The sequence below is a fragment of the Scyliorhinus torazame genome, chromosome 16, assembly GCF_047496885.1.
Source record: "Scyliorhinus torazame isolate Kashiwa2021f chromosome 16, sScyTor2.1, whole genome shotgun sequence".
Taxonomy (NCBI): Eukaryota; Metazoa; Chordata; class Chondrichthyes; order Carcharhiniformes; family Scyliorhinidae; genus Scyliorhinus; species Scyliorhinus torazame.
The window spans coordinates 111,783,540-111,802,840 of NC_092722.1; the positions used below are offsets into that span (position 1 = coordinate 111,783,540).

A 19,301-nucleotide genomic window follows, 5' to 3' on the forward strand; every position below is an offset into this window, starting at 1 on the left:
TTGTCAGCAATTTTCTCCCAAAATATGTCAAAGTTTTCTTTCAAAACCTGAGGAGTAAAAATATTACAGTTAACACTGCAAGGAGACAGACTCCTTTACCTAAACAAACCATCCCTACTCCCCCTAGCCCTGCTCCCAATAGAGAGTATCAGAGATGAAGACGAAAAGTCAGCTTCCGCTTAAAGGAATGATTAAAATTGTAAATTCTATGGGTTTTAGATCATTATTGAGTTGCCTTGCGAGTGATTGCCAAAACAGTGCCTCAGTTTTCTGAGCTTTGGTTGCTGGTATGTTGGCCATTCTGTTGGGGGAGATATTGAATAGGGACCGCAGGTATCAAATGAAGCAACACAGAGACAACACCTTATAAAGACGCTTAATGGCCTGTCAGTGATAAAGTGGTGACATACTGGGTAGGCCCCACTGGCTTAAAGCAAGTCCATCGATCTGTGTTGGCTATCATGTTACATGCCATCTCATAACACAATGTGCTATAATGCATCAATCAGGAACTTGGGGAAGACGAGACTAGCTCGGGTGAGGAAGAGATTATTACCACCAGGGTGGCTCGTCGCAGGTTGATCCTGAAGGTATCCCAAGTCCTCTGAGTTTGGCGTTGCTTTGGAGAAAGGTTTGGGCTGCAGCATTTGTTGTGTCTGCTTGCCATTTTCAAGTTTTCTTTGGTTTGGGCTCTTTGACCTTGACCTTTGACCTTGATATATCTCTTTTACGAGATATATCAGTTTGATGAACATCTTCCTAATTTCTTGCTCATTGATGACCAGTGCATTGAATTCCTACTTTATCTTTTTATTTCTCATTTTACCCGTCGATACCGCTCTCTTTCTGCATCAATTTTCTGGCTCACATTCTGCTTTTGCTCGATTTTCATGCACTCTCTGCTAGCTAAACCAACCATCCATTCTTTTAGTGTGAGTTTTGACTGTGAGTGTCGACCCGGTGTCTGACTACATTAGGCATAGTGGGTGAGACTGAGACTGTCCTTACCCTTAATTCAGGCATGCTTATCTGCTGTCAGTGGTGAGTAAGGTCCTGAGTCCTCTGACATTCCCCCCCCTCCCCATAGTTCAAGAAGAGTGGGGACAGCTTACCACACCTACATCTTCTTGCTAATATTCAGCTCTCCACAGACCATGAGTAGATTCTGACTCTCCCCTGCCCTCCCCTGCCTTAATCAGTTCACCAATCAGATCTTTCTGCTTCCTGTTCTTCGAACTAGTTTGCATTCTGTGACATTTCCTCGAGAGCTGATCTGAACTTAGGTACAGAACAGAAGTTGTTATACACTAGAATGCAAACTAGCGTAGAGCAAGAAATGTTTTAATTTTGAGCTAAGGCATCTGCTTCCACAAATCTTGTACATCTTTTCTATCTTCGATGCTGTCTTGTCAGGGAATCAGGATTTCCTGTCCTTTTCCTATACAGCAGGGGACTTGATAGCACACATTCTCTCTGGAAGCTGCTGCACTGATTAACTCAGAAGTAGAGTGGATAATAAATCCTCAGTTAGGAACATGTTTGAAGGTTAACAGCGTGAGTATAGTTTAAAAAATGATCAAATGGATCTATGAGATTCAATTATTTGCTGTTGCTGCAATGAGTTAAAGAGAAAGTGTGTGTGCTTTTAGTATGGGTGTGGGTATGTGTTTAGAATGGCATGTATGTCATGACTATGCATGTCAGTGTACGTACTTTTGGATCTGCATTCGTGTGTGTTTGCGTGGGTGATCAGTGTGGTTTTGTGTGGGTGTGTCAGTGTGAATGTGTGTGTGTTTTAGTGTGGGTGTGTGTACATCTCTATGTGTCTTAAGTTTTTTCGTAGGTGCATGTGTGGGTGTCTGGCTGGGTGAATCTGTGTGTGATTGTGTGGGTGCATGTGTGGCTGTGTGTACGTGTGTGTCTGGGAGTGACAGTCTGAGTATGGGTGTGTGTGTCCATGTGGGAGTGTCAGTATGAGTGTGATGTGTCTGTGTGTTTTAATGTGGGTGTGAGTCGTGTGAGACTCAGTATGAGTGAATTGTGTCTGTGTGTGTTTTAGTGTGGGTGTGAGTCGCTGTGGGAATGTCAGTGTGGGTGTGGGTGTTTTAGTGTGTGTATGAGACCCTGTGGGACTGTCGGTGTGTGTTTGAGTGTGTTCGTGTGAGACTGTCAGTATGGGTGTGATGGGTCTGTGTCTGTTTTATTGTGGGTGTGTCTGTGTGTTGTTGTGTGGGTGAGAGTCTGTCAGTATGAGTGGATATGTGTGTGTGTTTTAGTGTGGGTGTGAGTCTGTGTGAGACTGTCCGTATGAGAGGGTGTGATGTGTCTGTGTTTTAGTCTGGGTGTGAATCCGTGTGAGACTGTCAGTATGAGTGTGTGTCTGTGTGTTTTAGTGTGGGTGTGAATCCGTGTGAGTCTGTCAGTATGAGTGTGGGTGTCTGTGTGTTTTAGTCTGGGAGAGTGTCCGTGTGAGACTGTCAGTGTGAGTGTGATGTGTCTGTGTTTTAGTGTGGGTGTGTCTGTGTGTGTTTTAGTGTGGGTGTGTCTGTGTTTTTGTTTGAGTGTGGGACTGTCAGTATGAGTGTGTGTGTGTGTGTTTTAGTGTGGGTGTGAGTCCGCGAGAGACTGTCAGTATGGGTGTGTGTTTTTTAGTGTGGGTGAGTGTCCGTGTGTGTATGTCAGTATGAGTGTGATATGTCTGTGTGTGTTTTAGTGTGGGTGTGAATCCGTGTGAGTCTGTCAATATGAGTGTGATGTGTCTGCGTGTATTTTAAAGTGGGTGTGAATCCATGAGTCTGTCAATATGAGTGTGATGTGTCTGTGTTTTAGAGTGTCTGTTAGTATTGGTGTGAATGTGTCTGTCTGGCTGTGTGCGACTGTGTTTTCAAAGTAGATCATTACATATGTAAGGAAGCCAGGAATGAATATTTGTCTGTGTTCTGAATTGCACAAAATCATCTTTGAAGATGCTGTAAAGCAGGATCTTGCTGAGGGATGAAGTCCATCTCTCCTCCTGCACTGCACACCGTACTTTGTGAGTGAAAAGGATTTGGTTATCAAAGCCACAGTTTATATTCAGTCACCTTCTGATTTGGTGTGTTCTGTTGCTGAATGAGAATATAAATGAACAAAACATACCTGTCAGAAAAGGCTATTCCAATCCCGTCCCAACCAAAATTAAAGCAAATACTGTGAATGCTGGATATTTGAATTCAAAATCAGAAAATGTTGGAAATACTCAGCAGGCCGGTCAGCATCCCTGGAGAGAGAAGCAGAGATCTACCCAAATGGGAACAGAGTACTGTAATAAGCCTGCTTAGCCGGGTGTTTTTCATTCGGGTAGGTACGGGGCCTCAGCGGGGAACGCCCTGACGAGGCCGCACTTCGTTCTGTTTTCTGCACTGAGGAGTTCTGATGGTGTCCCAATCTCTCGACCCTCCAACGCAAACCTCGAACCCCCCGAAGCCCCAACTCGCCGATAAGGCAATTGCAAGATGGCGCTCCGGCGACTCTCTGCAAGCTCTCCCTCACAGATCCTCTTTTTATTTATCTTATAATCGTTCCAATCTTTAAAACTTTGTGTACCTTGTGTTGCCCTATTATGTAATTTATTTTATTTCCTTTCCTTTTCATGTACTTAATGATCTGTTGAGCTGCTCGCAGAAAAATACTTTTCACTGTACTTCAGATCCCCTGGGAGACTCCCACATGTGTCATTCAATAAATAGAGACCAGCACTGAACGGCGCTCGCCTGAGGTCTCCAAGGCAAGGGAGTTAGATCCCACACCTTGGGTAAATTGTGGGAGTGCATATTAGAGTAAGGCTAGCTGTCTCACTCTAATATGCAGATTTGCTAAAAAGTGACCCCGCCCACAATGGGCAGGATTCACATTGCGACATCTTGCGAGATCACATTAGATCTCACAAGGTCTGGGGAGCCAGGTAGATCCCGGAAGAGGGATCTCCCGGCATCCACAGGTTGCGTTGCGCAGCAGGAAGATGGTGCCCAGAATTATCATTTCAGCCGTGTGACTTTGGCCTGCAGTTCTGATGTAAGGTCACAGAGCTGAGACATTAACTCTGTTTCTCTCTCACCAGATACCGCCGGACCTGCTGAGTATTTCCACCATTTTCTGTTTCCATTCATGTCCCAAATACAACTTGCAGCTAAATCAATGACAGAGGCAATAACCTAAACCAAATCTCTAGGCGGTACGCTGGCACAGTGGTTAGCATTCAATCCCGGCCCCGGTTCACTGTCCGTGTGGAGTTTGCACATTCTTCCCGTGTTTGCCTCACCCCTACAACACAAAGATGTGCAGGTTAGGTGGATTGGCTACGCTAAATTGCCCCTTAATTGGAAAAGAAAGAACTGGGTACTCTAAATTTGGAATAAGAAAACAGATCTCTGCCAATAGTAGAGGTGATTCTGAATATAATCTCTTCAATATACAGGACGTGTCAGTTATCTGACAGGCCAGTCTCACCATGAGAGCATCAAAAACCCTGAGACTTTCCTGGTCTCGCCCAGTGTGCTTCCTGACAATTCAGAAGAATGTGCACGAGGTAACAAATAGCAAGGGCTGACACGAAAATCCATCTTAATTACGCTCACTCGGCGTAATGGGATTGTCACCCATCGATGTGGGGTTGTCCAGAGGGAGTGCATTACAGACACGCGCGTTGAGTCAGGAAATAAAAGATGCAAAAATCTTTTGTATCATTCCTCGTGCCGAGGTCCTGTGCTGGGACCGTGCAGTTGAATATATACCACAGTGTGTAAAGGGTGGCACGGTGGAAGTGAGAGTCGTGACTCTCCCATTCTATAACGGGATTGGCTGTGTGGTCCATCAAACTGTAAGTCAAACAGAAAACATGCTCTGACTGCTGTTGTGTTCTTGCTTTGGGTGATGTGTGAACCTTCTCTTGCCCTGCGCTGTTTATTTGAGTGGTGACGTTAATGAAACAAAACTGAAGCGTGTGAAGTGAAATAAATCCTCCCCACTGATGCTTGATGCAGAATATGACTCCTGTGCGTCTGCTGTTCATGCTCCTTCTATGATTTTTCCGATTACTCCTGCATGAGAACGAAACGCCCGTTGTGCTGTAGCGTTTGACGATCTGTAACAAATTCTGTGTGAGCTGTATGAATAATTATTTTGAATCGGCCAAGTTCCGTACAGATTCACACCTTGAATGAATGTGTGGCATCGTAACAAAGTGACTGTTGGCATAACAATAACGATACAGCAATATCCATTGGAAAAATACTTTGGATCTTTCTAAGTGTGACCGGTTTCTTTGAGAGCACAGGATTGTTCCATTAATAAGTGAGAATTGGATTCCAAACCGGATAGTGAAGTGTGAAACTGGACAAAAGTCCTTTTCTTCATAGTTCCTGTATTTGAAGAATGCAGTATTTTGTATGTCTCCTACCTACTCACCTAGTGTCTCAGATACATGATTTTTTAAACGAAAATGATAAATTAACCAACGATAATCAATAAATGCAGCCTCTGTGACGTGGCCACCTAGACATGAACATAAGGATGGCACGGTAACAGTGGTTAGCACTGTTGCTTTTCAGCTCCAGAATCCCAGGTTCGATTCCCGGCTTGGGCCATTGTCTGTGCGGAGTCTGCACGTTCTCCCTGTGTCTGTGTGGGTTTCCTCAGGGTGCTCTGGTTTCCTCCCACAGTACAAAGATGTGCAGGTTCGGTGGATTGGCCATGCTAAAATTTCCTTTAGTGTCCAAAAAGGTTAGTTTAGGTGAGGTTACTGGGTTGCGGGGATAGGTTGGAGGTGTGGGCTCAATTAGGGTGCTCTTTCCAACTCGCTGGGCCAAATGGCCTCCATCTGCACTGTAGGATTCTATAAGAGGGGTGAGGAGTGGACCCTCTTTATGTGTGCTCAAGGTACTTCTTCAGTACCTTCCATCTGTTTACCCTTAATCTTAACAATACAATTAACATAACACTGAAGTTAACAACCATGGATTTCCACTGGCCTGCCAGCTGCTATCCGCAAGGAGGGTGACTGACTGATCAGGAAATGGACTTAGATCCAGGGGTATCATCAGCACAATCACACGGAGCCTTGACTGGGATAGAATCTCCACTTGCCCGAAACAATTTAGGCAATTGGTGTTGGGGTGGGAGGGGGTGAATTAGGGAGGTTCATGGCCAGGGTAGGTGAGGAACATCCCATGAGTGGGTGTACATCTCTCAGGCCCAGGATGGGGCTAACAGAGTCACCAGAGTCCAGACAGAGGAGGAGCAGTAGGAGGTGTCTCTCCTGGGTCCAGACAGAGGAGAGGGGGTGTGTCTCTCCTGGGTCCAGACGGAGGTGGAGGAGGAGGGGTGGGGGGTCTCTCCTGGATCCAGATGGAGGAGGAGCAGGAGAGGGGGTGTCTCTCCTGGGTCCAGACAGAGGAGGAGCAGGAGGGGGGGGGGGGGGGTCTCTCCTGGGTCCAGACAGAGGAGGAGCAGGAGGGGGGGGGGTCTCTCCTGGGTCCAGATGGAGATGGAGGAGGGGGTGTCTCTCCTGGGTCCAGACAGAGGAGGAGCAGGAGGTGGGGGGGGGGGGGGTCTCTCCTGGGTCCAGACAGAGGAGGGGGTGTGTCTCTCTCCTGGGTCCAGACGGAGGAGGAGCAGGAGGGGGTGTCTCTCCTGGGTCCAGACAGAGGAGGGGGGGGGGTCTCTCCTGGGTCCAGACAGAGGAGGGGGGGGGTGTCTCTCCTGGGTCCAGACGGAGGTGGAGGAGGGGGGGTCTCTCCTAGGTCCAGACAGAGGAGGAGCAGGAGGTGGGGGGGGGGGGGGGGTCTCTCCTGGGTCCAGACGGAGGAGGAGCAGGAGGGGGGGTGTCTCTCCTGGGTCCAGACGGAGGTGGAGGAGGGGGTGTCTCTCCTGGGTCCAGACAGAGGAGGTGCAGGAGGGAGGGTGGGGAGGGGGTCTCTCCAGGCAGAGGAAAAGCGGAGGGGGTGTCTCCTCTGGGTCCAGATGGAGGGGATTGGGGGGGGGGGGGGGGGAGAGGGGTGTCTCTCCCAGGTCTAGACAGAGGAGATGCAGGAGGGGGTGTCTATCCTGGGTCCAGACAGAGGAGGAGCAGGAGAGGGGGGACTCTCCTGGGTCCAGACAGAGGAGGGGTGGTGTGTCTCTCTTGGGTCCAGATGGAGGTGGAGGAGGGGGGGTTTCTCCTGGGTTCAGACAGAGGAGGAGCAGGAGGTGGGGGGGTCTCTCCTGGGTCCAGACAGAGGAGGGGGGGTGTCTCTCCTGGGTCCAGACGGAGGAGGGGGGTGTCTCTCCTGGGACCAGACAGAGGTGGAGGAGGGGGTGTCTCTTCTGGGTCCAGACAGAGGAGGTGCAGGAGGGGGGTCTTTCCTGGGTCCAGACAGAGGAGGGGGGGGGGGGGTGTCTCTCCTGGGTCCAGACGGAGGAGGAGCAGGAGGGGGGTGGTCTCTCCTGGGACCAGACAGAGGAGGGGGGGTGTCTCTCCTGGGACCAGACGGAGGTGGAGGAGGGGGTGTCTCTCCTGGGTCCAGACACAGGAGGTGCAGGAGGGGGGGGGGGTCTCTCCTGGGTCCAGACAGAGGTGGGGGGTGTCTCTCCCGGGCCGAGATCTAGGAGGGGAGTGTCTCCCGGGTCCAGACGCAGGTTTGCGTGTCACCCGGATCCAGGCGCAGGAGGTGCTGTGTCTCCAGGTCCTGGTGGAAGAGGAGCTGGAGGGGTTGTGTCTCCTAGGTCCAGGTGAAGCGGGAGGGAGGGTGTCTCCTGGGTCCAGCTGCTGGAGATGGTGTGTCTCCAGGTCCAGACGCGGGACGGACTGCGTCTCCAGGAACAGACACAGGCGGGGGTGTCTCTTCCGGGTCCGGACGGAGGAGGAGCAGAAGGAGATTTGTCTCCTGGGCCCAGGTCGAGCAAAAGGGAGAATATCTCCCAGATGCAGGAGGGGCTGTGTCTACTGGGTTGAGACACAGGAGTGGGTGTGTCTCTCAGGTCCAGGCGCAGGAGTGGTGTGTCCAGGTCCAGACGTTGCAGGGGTGTGTCTCCCGGGTCCAGACGTTGCAGTGGGTGTGTCTTCCGAGTCCAGACGTTGCAGTGGGTGTGTCTTCCGAGTCCAGACGCTCGAGTTGGTGTGTTTTCTGGGTGCATACTGGGGAGGAGCAGAAAGGGCTGTGTCTCCCGGGTCTGATGAGAGGGTTGAGCCAAAGTTGCCTTGCCCCCAGACAGGTCTTACAAACACAAAAAGGTACAAGCTCAAATAAAAGAAAATTTGCATTATTATGCTCACACTAAGATGCAAAAATATGTATTACTGCATCGAAAGGACCTACACCCAGTCACACTGCACCTAGATCAATATTCTTGTTTCAAAGTGTGGTTCCATCTCCGTTACAGCTCTGCATTGCTGTGGCTGCCTGCTGCTGCTGTGGGTATAAGATGCCCTGTTCACCCAGGCTGGCCCAGGCGGAGCCAGGGCAACTCCTTAGCACCATGAATATCAAGTGTAAATCAAGCAGCCTCTGGCCTTGTTGATGGTGAGAGGTGCCCACTCTGATTGGACATAATCGTGCAATTTACTCAATCTCCTGCTATTGGTCCCGCAAAATGCCCACATGTATGAGGCATTGCCTTCACATCAGGAAATGCATCAATGCTTGATGAACTAAATGGAAGACCCTTCACTCTCGATCAAACACGTTTTATCACCCCGGTGTGACTGATATTTTCATAACCAATAAATAAAAGTGTTGAACGAATTTTTGTTATGAGCGCAAAGGTTGACATCCTTTCTTTTTCTCCCTGCTTGTTATTCACAGCTGTGTGCCAGAGATTAGGGGCGGGATTCTCTGACCCCCCCCCGCGATAATTGATTTGGATTCTCCGGTGCCAGTTTTTTGCCAGGGACGGGAATAGCGTCGCGCCGGTCGGGGGCCATTGGCAGTGGCCTCCCCCTCCCCGGCTCCGCGATGGGCCGAGTGGCCGCCTGTGTTCGGCCAGTCCCGCCGGCGTAAATCAAACCAGGTCCTTACCGGTGAGACCTGGCTCTGCGGGAGGCCTGCGGAGTCCGCGGGGGGAGCGTGGAGGGATCTGGCCCCAGGAAGGCCCCCACGGTGGCCTGGCCCGCGATCGGGGCCCACCGATCTGCGGGCGGGCCTGTGCCGTGGGGGCACTCTTTCCCTCCGCCCCGGCTGCTGCAACGGTCCGCCATGGCTGGCGCGGAGAAGAACCCCCCTGCGCATGCGCAGGGATCACGCCAGAACTCGCGCCGGCCGGCGGAGGCCCTTCGACGCCGGTTGGCGCGGCGCCAACCCTGCCGGCACCGGCCTATCCCCTGAAGGTGTGGAGGATTCCGCACCTTCCGGGCGGCCCAACGCCGGAGTGGTTCACGCCACTCCTTGGCGCCAGTATGACCCGCCCCGCCGGATAGCGGAGAATCCCGGCCTAGATCTCTTAATTCATGGAGACTCCAGCACAATTCTGGAGTGTTGGCAAAGCTGTTACTCAAAAGCTGCATTTAAAAATAATGATGGTTAACTAAGCCCAAATACTGACAGTGCTGTAGACAGACCGGGATGTCGTGGGTGCAATGGTGTGTTGTACCCCATGTTTTAAAAAAAACAATCACGCTTTAATTTTCACGTAATGCACCCTTTTAGGGCGAGGACGCAAAGAAAGTTCCCGGGGAGACGGTCATGCAAGAGCAGTTCATCGACGATGATGGGAATGTTGTCACCAGAAAAGTAATGCTGACCATTTATCTGCTTCTTGAATGTTCTCCTCATTGAGCTTTGTGCAAGGTTTGGGGCTTAAACTCACCCGAGCGCAATTTCTCTTTAACTTCTGCATTTCCATTCCTTTCCCGTCGCCTTTCCCCCAGGTCACGCGGACTGTGGTGAGTCGACATGTTCTGTCCCCAGACAGGGAGCGTGAGGATGGTGAACTGCATGGGGTAGGGCGAGGTGCTGAGGAAGGTGCTGACTACTTTGCAAGTGGTACCATGGGACAGGAGGTTTGCAGCTATCTCGCCAGAAAAAAAGAAAATAATGGCAGAATTAACAATCAGCTATCTGTGATAAATTGGCGAAGAGAAATCTGCTTCGTGGGGGACAAAAGTTTGGTGGTGGGTTAACAGTGGTCTTAGGCCCAAAATAGTTCACTTCTCATCTTCATCTCCCTCTCTAAATTAATAACCATTCTGTCAGCACGAAAGAACACCTTTAACTCGACAAAGGTTGAAAACATTGAGAAACACACAGGATCGGTGGTGGAGGATGCTTGTGGACTGGAGTTAAATTGTCCTTATTTGTGCCGCTATTGAAAGAGTTGGAGTGAAGAATATTGAGGTTTGAAATAGAATCACCTAGCATCGAAAGAGGCCTCTCGTGCCTGAGCTGACTCACTGAAAAAACTATCCGATTAGTCCCACACCTTGGCTTTTTCACCTCAGCCCTGCAATTTTTGCCAAAGTCATTGTCCTTTGTCTTACGCACGTATTTAGAAAGAAAACTCTCAACTGTTCCATAAATTGAATGCAAACTTTGGAAATTAAATAATATAAACAATATCATACTGAAGAACTCACATGCTGTGGAGAAATGTGTAGCCAAGAACATGGAGTTGTATTATTGTTGATTGCCTCAATTGATGAATGTTATTGTCCAGGGCTGCTGATCTTTTAGTTAACTAGTTGGTGTTGCTGAATCTCTCACTTAACCAGTCAGTGCTGCTGACAATTTTACTTAACTAGTTAGTGTTGCCAAATCTCTCACTTAACCAGTCAGTGCTGCTGAAACTTTTAGTTAACTAGTTAGTGTTGCCAAATCTCTCACTTAACCAGTTAGTACTGCTGAAAATTGTGGTTAGCTAGTTAGTGTTGCTGAAACTTTTAGCTAACTAGTTCCTGTGGCTGAACCTCTCAGTTACCTAGTTATTCGGATAAATTTCTCAACTAACCAATTAGTGTTCCTGAATTCCTTAGTTACTGGCTGGAATTGCCGAATCTTTGAATTAACTGGTGGTTGTTGCAGAATTTGTTTGTGCTGCGGAAGCACTTAGTTAACCAGTTAGTATTGCTGCTCCTCACAATTAATCAGTTATGTTGCTGAATCTTGTCATTCTGTTTTGGTTCTGTGTGAATAGGTAGCCCTGATGCTGTCTGACTCCCAAGTTATATTCTACAGGGTGCATTTTCTGTTTACCCAATGCTCACGTTTGCATAGAAAAGAATAAGTTAATTTGGGTTTTTGAATCTTGGGTTCACCATGGACACAGTTCTCTGCCTCTGTGCTTGATGTTTTTGTGAAATATCCACCATTCACCTGAAACATTAGTTTGGCGGGGTTTGGGGAAGGCAGCTTTCATTATTATGGGGAATGGGACCTGCCGGTGGCTTGCAGCTAATTGTTAATTCTGCCATGTGTGGAATTATTTTAAACTGATTGGAGTGGACTGTTAGCTGAGATGTTGTGCAACTGAAAGTGCTTCCTGTAATGAGGGTCTCAGCTCACTTTATCCTGCGATGGACCTGCTTCTGCCACGTGAATCAATTCGAGAGCATCACGCCTGGCTTCAGCTTGATTTTGTTCTACTTTGCACCCGAGTTGGTCGAGATTTTCCCAAACGACCGCTCAACTGATTTCCAGCACTGCGATTTAACCGCTTCTCATCCCGATAATGTGGAGCTCGTGCCTAAATCAGCGGGTGTTCTCCAAAAGGTTGAGAATGCGCTGATGAATATTGGGCTGCAGATAATTGAGTTATTCTTGATACAGGCTAGCATGCCATTTGTTTAACCGCGCCATTCATGGGAATGTTGGGACTTAACAGTTTCAGAACCTGTACATCGATTCAGATTTTCATGTTGCATGCCGATTCTTTAATACACGTTGACATTCTTTGGCTTCCCTCTCACTGAACCTTCTCTGTGACACTGATTCCTCAATTACTTTTCTTACAGGACCTTTCTCTTGCTGCCTGTGTGATCTGTTTGTGTGGGGCATAGATTACGGCAAGTTTTTTAAAAAAAAAAAGAGCACTCAAATATCAGACTCATCGTACTAACACACTTTAATGCTCTGTGGTGGAGGTTGCTTTTGAAAGTGCAGTGTGACTACCTTAGCCTTTCAGACTATTGGTTACGGACTCGAGAGCAACTGCTATTTCTTTTGCCTTAGCAGGTTGAGGGGTATAAAGTTACCAGAGTGAAAAAGGAAACAACGAGACAGGTTGATAAGAAGACTCACTAATGATCTGCCAAGATCAAAGGTACAGGTACAGTAATCCTGAGCGAGGAGCTGTGTGACAGTGCCACCTTCTGTTTATATTTTGTATAGCGCTGCTTTACACTTGCAGTGAAAAAGAACACAGGTATCCTGTTACTGGCTTCAAGCATCGATGTGGAATTTAACAACTTTGTTCATTACATAAAGGTGAGCATTAAATGCTCAACTCCACCTTCCAGAGAATCATCGAATGGTTACAGCACAGAACAAGTCTGCGGCAGCTCTCTGCTGGAACACACAGTTCAGCCCACACCCTGCCAGTCATCATAGAATCATAAATGTGCAGTCAGAAGGAGGCCATTCGGCCCATCGGGTCTGCACTGGCCCTTGTAAAGAGCACCCTACTTAAGCCCACATCTCCACCCTATCCCAGTAACCCCACCTAACGTTTTGGACACTTAAGGGCAATTTAGCATGGCCAATCCACCTAACCTGCACATCTTTGGACTGTGGGAAGATTGTGTGCTGAATGGCTCCTTCTGCACTGTATGGATTTTATGGGTAGATTCCCTAATTCATCCAAGCCAAAAGATGCATCATTTAGAATTATATAGTACGTACGATACAAGGCAAGCAGTTTAGGCAACAAGTCCATGCTTCTCCCATAAATAATCCTAATCCCATGTGCCTACCCTGGTCTCATATCTTCAGATTCCCCTTTCCTTCAATCACTGACTCCAGATGGATGTTTAACAGCCTCTGTTAAAAAAGATTTCAGCCATTCTCCATCCCAAATCTCCTGTACTTCATTTCATATCAATGCTCTTTCGTTCTCAATCCCTCAGCCATTGGGAAGTGCCTGTAACACCCTGTACTTTCCCATCCCTTGTCAGCAATTCTATCACGTCAGCCGAATTCTTGACTGCTTTAACGGAAACGGCCTCAATTTTTCCACAACTTTCTTTGTATTTATATTCCTTCAACAACATCCTAGAGAACCTGCAATGTATTATCTCCATCATCTCGACATCCTTCATACTGGTGTGGCCTTACAGAGGTGTGTTGGTTGCATGGTAGCTTTTATATTCCATATCCCCTGGCATAAAACCCAGTATTCAATTCAATTCTTTTGTGGGATCCTGCTGTACACTAATTGGCTGCACACTTCAAATGCCCTTAATTGACTTTAAACCGCTTTGGGACTGTGTGCGTGTAAGGTGTGATATAAATGCAAGTCTGTCTATCTTTTACAGAAACGCATTTTTACTACTGCCAGTGTCCCAGAAGGAAATGGCTGGAGCAGGGAAGGAGCCGACTGCAGACAAAAGTGTGTGCCTGCTGCTTTCACACATTAAAGCATGGTTTAGATACAAGAGGATATTTTAATTTAGCATGAGCAACTTTAAAACCGCATGGGAAATCACTTTCATTCGTTGATCTGAAGAGAGTGCAATTGGTGCGAGCCTGGTGCCACGGAGCACCGACGGTACGGGCGATTTTTCAAACCGAGCTGAGGAGTTTTTTTATTTAGCGCCTTTGATACCTTTCCTGTGACTGAGGATGTTCACAGCAGATCATAACATGTTGAGGTTCCAGCAAGGAGTGTACAAATCACTGATTACACACAGCATCTAGCCTTATAATTTTCTTGAACCCATGGTTTCAGGGTATTAAAAAAAATCTTCTTGCTTATTTAAAAAAAAAATAAAACACACAACAAAAAAAAAATCATAAATGGTTTTGCTGTACATAAAGAACTCTGTAAAAAAAATTTAAAAAAAATTCTGATCAGGTGGCATTTTTGGAAGCAACCCAAACGCACTAGCACTTCAACTGTTTTAGTGTCTGATCCACGCTTTAAAAGTTGATTCCACCTAACTTAAAAGTGTTTTGAGTGTAACTCCACGATTTCTTGTACAATTAATAGAAAAGGTATAATCTTTGTATATGCAAAAAACACTGGCTTCATTTTAACTGAGATAGCTTTCTTTCAGACTACACTGCACAGTTTAAGATGATTTTCAAAATTGGGAAGAAAATGTGTAATTCTAGTGGGAAAAAGTATTCTAAGAACAAATCTTTCTTCAAAGTACCAATATTCCGATGCCTGTGTCCCTCATTTTAACTAAACTTTTTCTTTCCCCCCCACCCCCCTCCCCCTCCCCCCCCCCCACCCAACCCCTCCCCCTGAGCTTGCAGACACGGGTGTTGAAATTTAACACAGGATTTATCGCACGTTTCTCTTCTGTTATTTCTTTCTTGCTTTTAAAAAAAATTAACCAAAACAATCTTAAAAGATGCCATACATTATGCAAGGGGGGAGTGTTTCAAGCTCTTGCTTCTAGAGGGGGTCTACACTTGCAATTCAATAGTTGAACTAATTCTCTTGCAGGCACAGTATTGAAAAACCGAGTTGAAACAATGGGGATGTACATGCTTGTAGACTGGCAACACGGTGTAAAATTATTACTGTATCATGTGTATTGGCAATAAGATGTAGAAGTCTTTCCATAAGCCGATCATCTGTAATCTTTTTTAGCAGTGTAATAATAGGTTGTTAAGGCCTGCTGTGGTTTAAAGGGCGTTCCACTTTTGAGTTTGGTGAATTATTCTCCTTTATTGATTATATTCATATGAAAACATTAAGCAGTCACTGAAGATAGCTCTTATAACTATGTATGAAAACAACAAAACTCCACTGAATGATCCAGTTGATTATTCAAGCAAAAATAAATTGTGTTAAATCACTAGCATTTTGTGCATTTTCTTCAGAAAGCCTGACTCTTTGTAATAAATTGCAGCGGATCAGCTGCACCCTACCGTTTCTCCATCAGTCCTGTCAAGATGGCCTCAGCTGGTGGTCACTTGTGGCCCGAGTACGAGTGACCAGCTCCTGGAATATCGGCCTTTTACCAGGGCAGCACTTAGACCACCCAGCCAAGGTAAGGAACCCCTCTAGGCTTTCAAACTGGGATCTTCAGCTCCCTCTCTCCCACTCAGGAGCGCGACGTTCCGGTGGTGACAGCACCGGGAAGGAGGCTATTCCGGGGCATCTTGCCTGTGCCACTGTTTCTCCAGTCTGTGCCTTAAATAAAATATCCTGACCGTTGTACAGAATTTACCTGGGTTGACTCTGGCAATACAATATTTCAACTTTATTCGCAATTATTAAGTGTTGCATGCACTGGCTCTCGCATGCCTATCTTTATAACTTTCACATACAGGAGACCATTCCCTGAATTAGAGGCCACGATTAATGCACAGATCTAACCTTCAGGGTCAGAGCAAGGGAAAACGATTTTTCAAACAGAACGCAATTAAAATATTTTCTGAATTGATTCTTTTCATACTCTTTAGAGCAATGGAGAAATAGTTTTTTATCTTTCAAATCTGTGTTAGTAACAGTCCATCAGAGGTGAACTCCTATTTGAGGAACCTTTTATCAGGGAGGTTTACTGTATCAAAAAAAAAATACCCCTTTACAAAATCTGAATAAATATGGCCAGAAATCAGGAATAAGGTAAAATACGTAAATAATTGTATTCACTGAGAACCCTTTGTCCTGTTCTGTCATCATCCTGTGTTCATTGGCCTACGTTGACTCCCGATTAAGTAACACTTTGAATTTATAATTCTTGCTCCTGTTTTCAAATTCCTTCATAGCCTCACCCCTCCCCTATCTCCATGATCTTCTCCAGCCTGAGATCTCTGTACTCTGCCAATTATTGAGTATCACGGATTCTAATCACTCCTCCATTGGTGGCCGTACCTTCAACTGCCTGGCTCTTAGCCCTGAAATTCCCTCCATACTCACCTCTATCTCCCTAGCTTACTCTCTCTCCTCCTCTCAGCTGCTTCTTAGGACCTGCCTCTGTGGCCAAGATTTTGGTCACCTGGTGGAATATCTTGTTCTGTGGCTCAGTATCAAACACCTTTGGGTGTTTTATTACATTAAAGGTGCTATGTAAATGCAGGCTGTTCTTGGACAGAATTCATCAGTTGGGGTATCCCTTAAACTCAGGAATCTTGAGCTTTAAGACATCGAAAGGTGAGATTGCTCAGATTGACTCACTTTAATAACCCAAGAACATGTGTTATATCTTTTGCTTTCCAAATATAAAATACAACCAACATCGTGGGAACACCAGGTACAACCCTCAGTACAGCTACACTTGCCTCTGCTGTCTTATTTTTGAAGCTTTGATCTGCACTAATTGTTAGATATTGGGCGGGATTTTCCGGACACGCCTGCCCGTTGATCGGAAATTCCCGCCTGATGTCAATGGAGCTTTACATGATCCGTGTCTCACCCGTGGCAATCTTGCGGAGGGCAGGGTGGAAGAATCCAGCCCTTTGATCTTTTTGCCAGTAATCATTACTCTGAGAAACGTAACGGTATAATTGTGCCTCATTAAGCTTCCAATTTGTAGGTACTGATCACTTTGTTCGTCAAGTCCATCTATTGCTACTTGAAGGGAGAATGATTAATCTCTCAATCCCCCTTTTCATTTAATGCCTCTCAGTTTTTAAAATTATCTCTATGCAATCATTGGGATGTGTCCAGCCCGTAAGGTTTGTTCTAATCTTAAGTGCCACAGTTTGACCTACAACCCCAACCATGTGATGACGGAACTTGGCAAGGCTTTCTATTCTCCCATCAGCACCGAGTTTCATGATTCCTCCATCTATACCAACAGAGGTTCTAATATGCTCCTCTGCGTGGCTCTGAAGATCCCAAACAATTGATCACGACAGAATGAGAGGAATTTTCCGAAGTATTTGTTTCCTCTTAACTGGTGCTGGATTTTCTGCCATCACTGGAGATGGTATCACTGCGAGGAGGGGGTCGTGTTTATTTACATGCTTCAGCCAACATGTTGCAGGACAGGCTTAATGGAATAGCCGGTCTTTTCCTGTTTCCATGTGACTTGCTTATCTTTTGACCTCTATGGTCTCACTGTTAAAAACCTGAAAAGGTGAACTTCACCCAGTCTTCATTGCATCTCATATTGAAAGAAAGACTAAGACATATGTAATGCTTCACTGATGCAATGAATGAGTTCCTTGGAAATTGGTACTCCCACTGGAAGGATCAAGAACATGAGGGCACAGATTTAAGGAGATTGGCAAAAGAAGCAATGGTGACATGAGGAAAGACTTTTTCTCGCAGTGAGAGGTTAGAATCTAGACCTTACCATCTGGAAATGCAGTGAAGGGAGATTTAAGAGAGAATTGGATTGTTATTAGGTGGCACAGTGGTTAGCACTGCTGCCTCACAGCGCCAGGAATCCGGGTTCAATTCCAGCCTCGGGTGTCTGTGGAGTTTGCACATTCTCCCCGTGTCTGCGCGGGTTTCCTCCGGGTGCTCCGGTTTCCTCCCACAATCCAAAGATGTACAAGTTAGGTGGATTGGCCATGCGAAATTGTCTCTTAGTGTCAGGAACGTGCAGGTTAGGTGAGGGACTGGGTCTAGGTAGGGCTGTTCTTTCGATGGGCGAATGGCCTCCTTCCGCACTGTAGGAATTCTATAGATTATCTGAAAAGGAAGAATGTGCAGGGCTTGGGGAGAAGCTGGGGGAGTGGCACTGGGTAAATTCCTCCTATGCAGAGCTGATAGACATGATGGGCTGAATGGCCTCATATACCGTAATAATGCTGTGAAATACAGTGGTATTTGTGCTGTAAGTGATGGCAAACTTCCGCATAGAAAGATCCCATAAACAGCAATTATTATAGGAACCACTAATAGATCTGCTTTTGAACAAGCTGATTGAGTGAGGATGATCTGTGGCACAGGGGTATAGGCACCTTGGCTTCCCAGTACCCATCTGACTGGTTTTAGTTCTGTTTAACGCATTTCTCCCTATTTCCCTTTTTTCCCATTCATTCTCCCGACTTCAGTAGATGGTACAGTATTTGGATTTTGCTTATTGTCACGTGTACCAAGGTACAGAGAAAAGTATTTTTCTGTGAGCAGCTCAACAGATCATTAAGTACATGAAAAGAAAAGGAAATAAAAAAAATACATAATAGGGAAAAGATTAGAACGATTGTAAGATAAGTAAAAAAGGGAATCTGTTGGGGAGAGCTCGCAGAGAGTCGCCACGCTCCGGCGCCATCTTGTGACACAAACAACTGCACATAAATGGTAGTGATCAAGCTCAACATAAACCAGCAATGCTAAATTTCAGCACACCAGCGAGCAAGACGAATCCCTGCACCTCTTCAAATGGTGCAGTGTATTCTAACCTCTTTGAAGCGACAGAGGGGCATTGGCTCATTTATTTTATTTTTTTGCAATTGAGGGAAAATTTAGCGTGGCCAATCCAGCTACCCTGCACATCTTTGGGTTGTGGGGGTGAGACCCATGCAGACACGAGGAGAATGTGTAAACTCTACACGGACAGTGACCCGGGGCTGGGATCGAACCCGGGTCCTTGCCATGAGGCAGCAGTGCTAACCACTGAGACACCCATGTTGGCTCATAAGGATAGCACTTCTACCGAGCAGAAACCTAGAAGTCTCCCTGTGTCTAGGGACAAGACAGACAAAGCACATTTGTAGCTCATTTTTCCTGGAACACATCGCTAGCTTCAAGCTGGAGGCCATATCTCCAACAGCACCAATGCATCAAGCAGAGCTGACCAGGCGTCCTGCACACTCTCACCATAGGCATGTTTGAAGGCTCTAGAGGTTGACAATCCAGAGTTTGGCTACATTATGATCACACCACTCGTGGACATTAAGTCCTGGAGTGAGATTCAAACCCACAACCTCTATCTCAGAGGTAGGAGTGCTACCACAGGACCACCTCCTCTGAGGAACCGTCTCCTCAATCCTGAATCAAAATTACATGCTTAAATCCTGAGCAGGGTCTTTGAACTATTCTCTGTTGGAAGGTTCCTGTTTAACATGAGGAGTCTTTCCTGTCAATATCACTGAATTACTTTTTTCTTGGAATATGAGGGATGCTGTCACCACTGTCATTGCAGCCAATCCCTGGTTCACCCTGAGAAGGTTTTGGTGGGTTTTCTTGTGGTGATTGTTCTTCTATTATGACGTGGGGTAGGTAGGGAG

At 46.7% G+C, this 19,301-nt stretch overlaps 1 protein-coding gene across 47 annotated transcripts in view; it reads left to right on the top strand.

Moving 5' to 3' along the window:
* The window catches only part of ank3b (ankyrin 3b), a 1,101,178-nt gene extending 1,086,204 nt beyond the window's left edge, over window positions 1-14,974 (top strand). For 35 of the 47 annotated variants that reach the window (XM_072478848.1, XM_072478844.1, XM_072478845.1 and 32 more), the window contains 4 exons: window positions 9,660-9,743; window positions 9,881-10,012; window positions 12,177-12,267; window positions 13,478-14,974. In XM_072478848.1, the coding sequence (XP_072334949.1) occupies window positions 9,660-9,743; window positions 9,881-10,012; window positions 12,177-12,248 (288 nt within the window). In that variant the 3' untranslated portion in view covers window positions 12,249-12,267; window positions 13,478-14,974. Of the gene's footprint in view, window positions 1-9,659; window positions 9,744-9,880; window positions 10,013-12,176; window positions 12,274-13,477 lie in introns of all 47 variants that reach the window. The other 12 variants (XM_072478838.1, XM_072478835.1, XM_072478837.1 and 9 more) reach the window with 12 other exon arrangements.
* The last annotated feature ends 4,327 nt before the right edge of the window (window positions 14,975-19,301 follow it).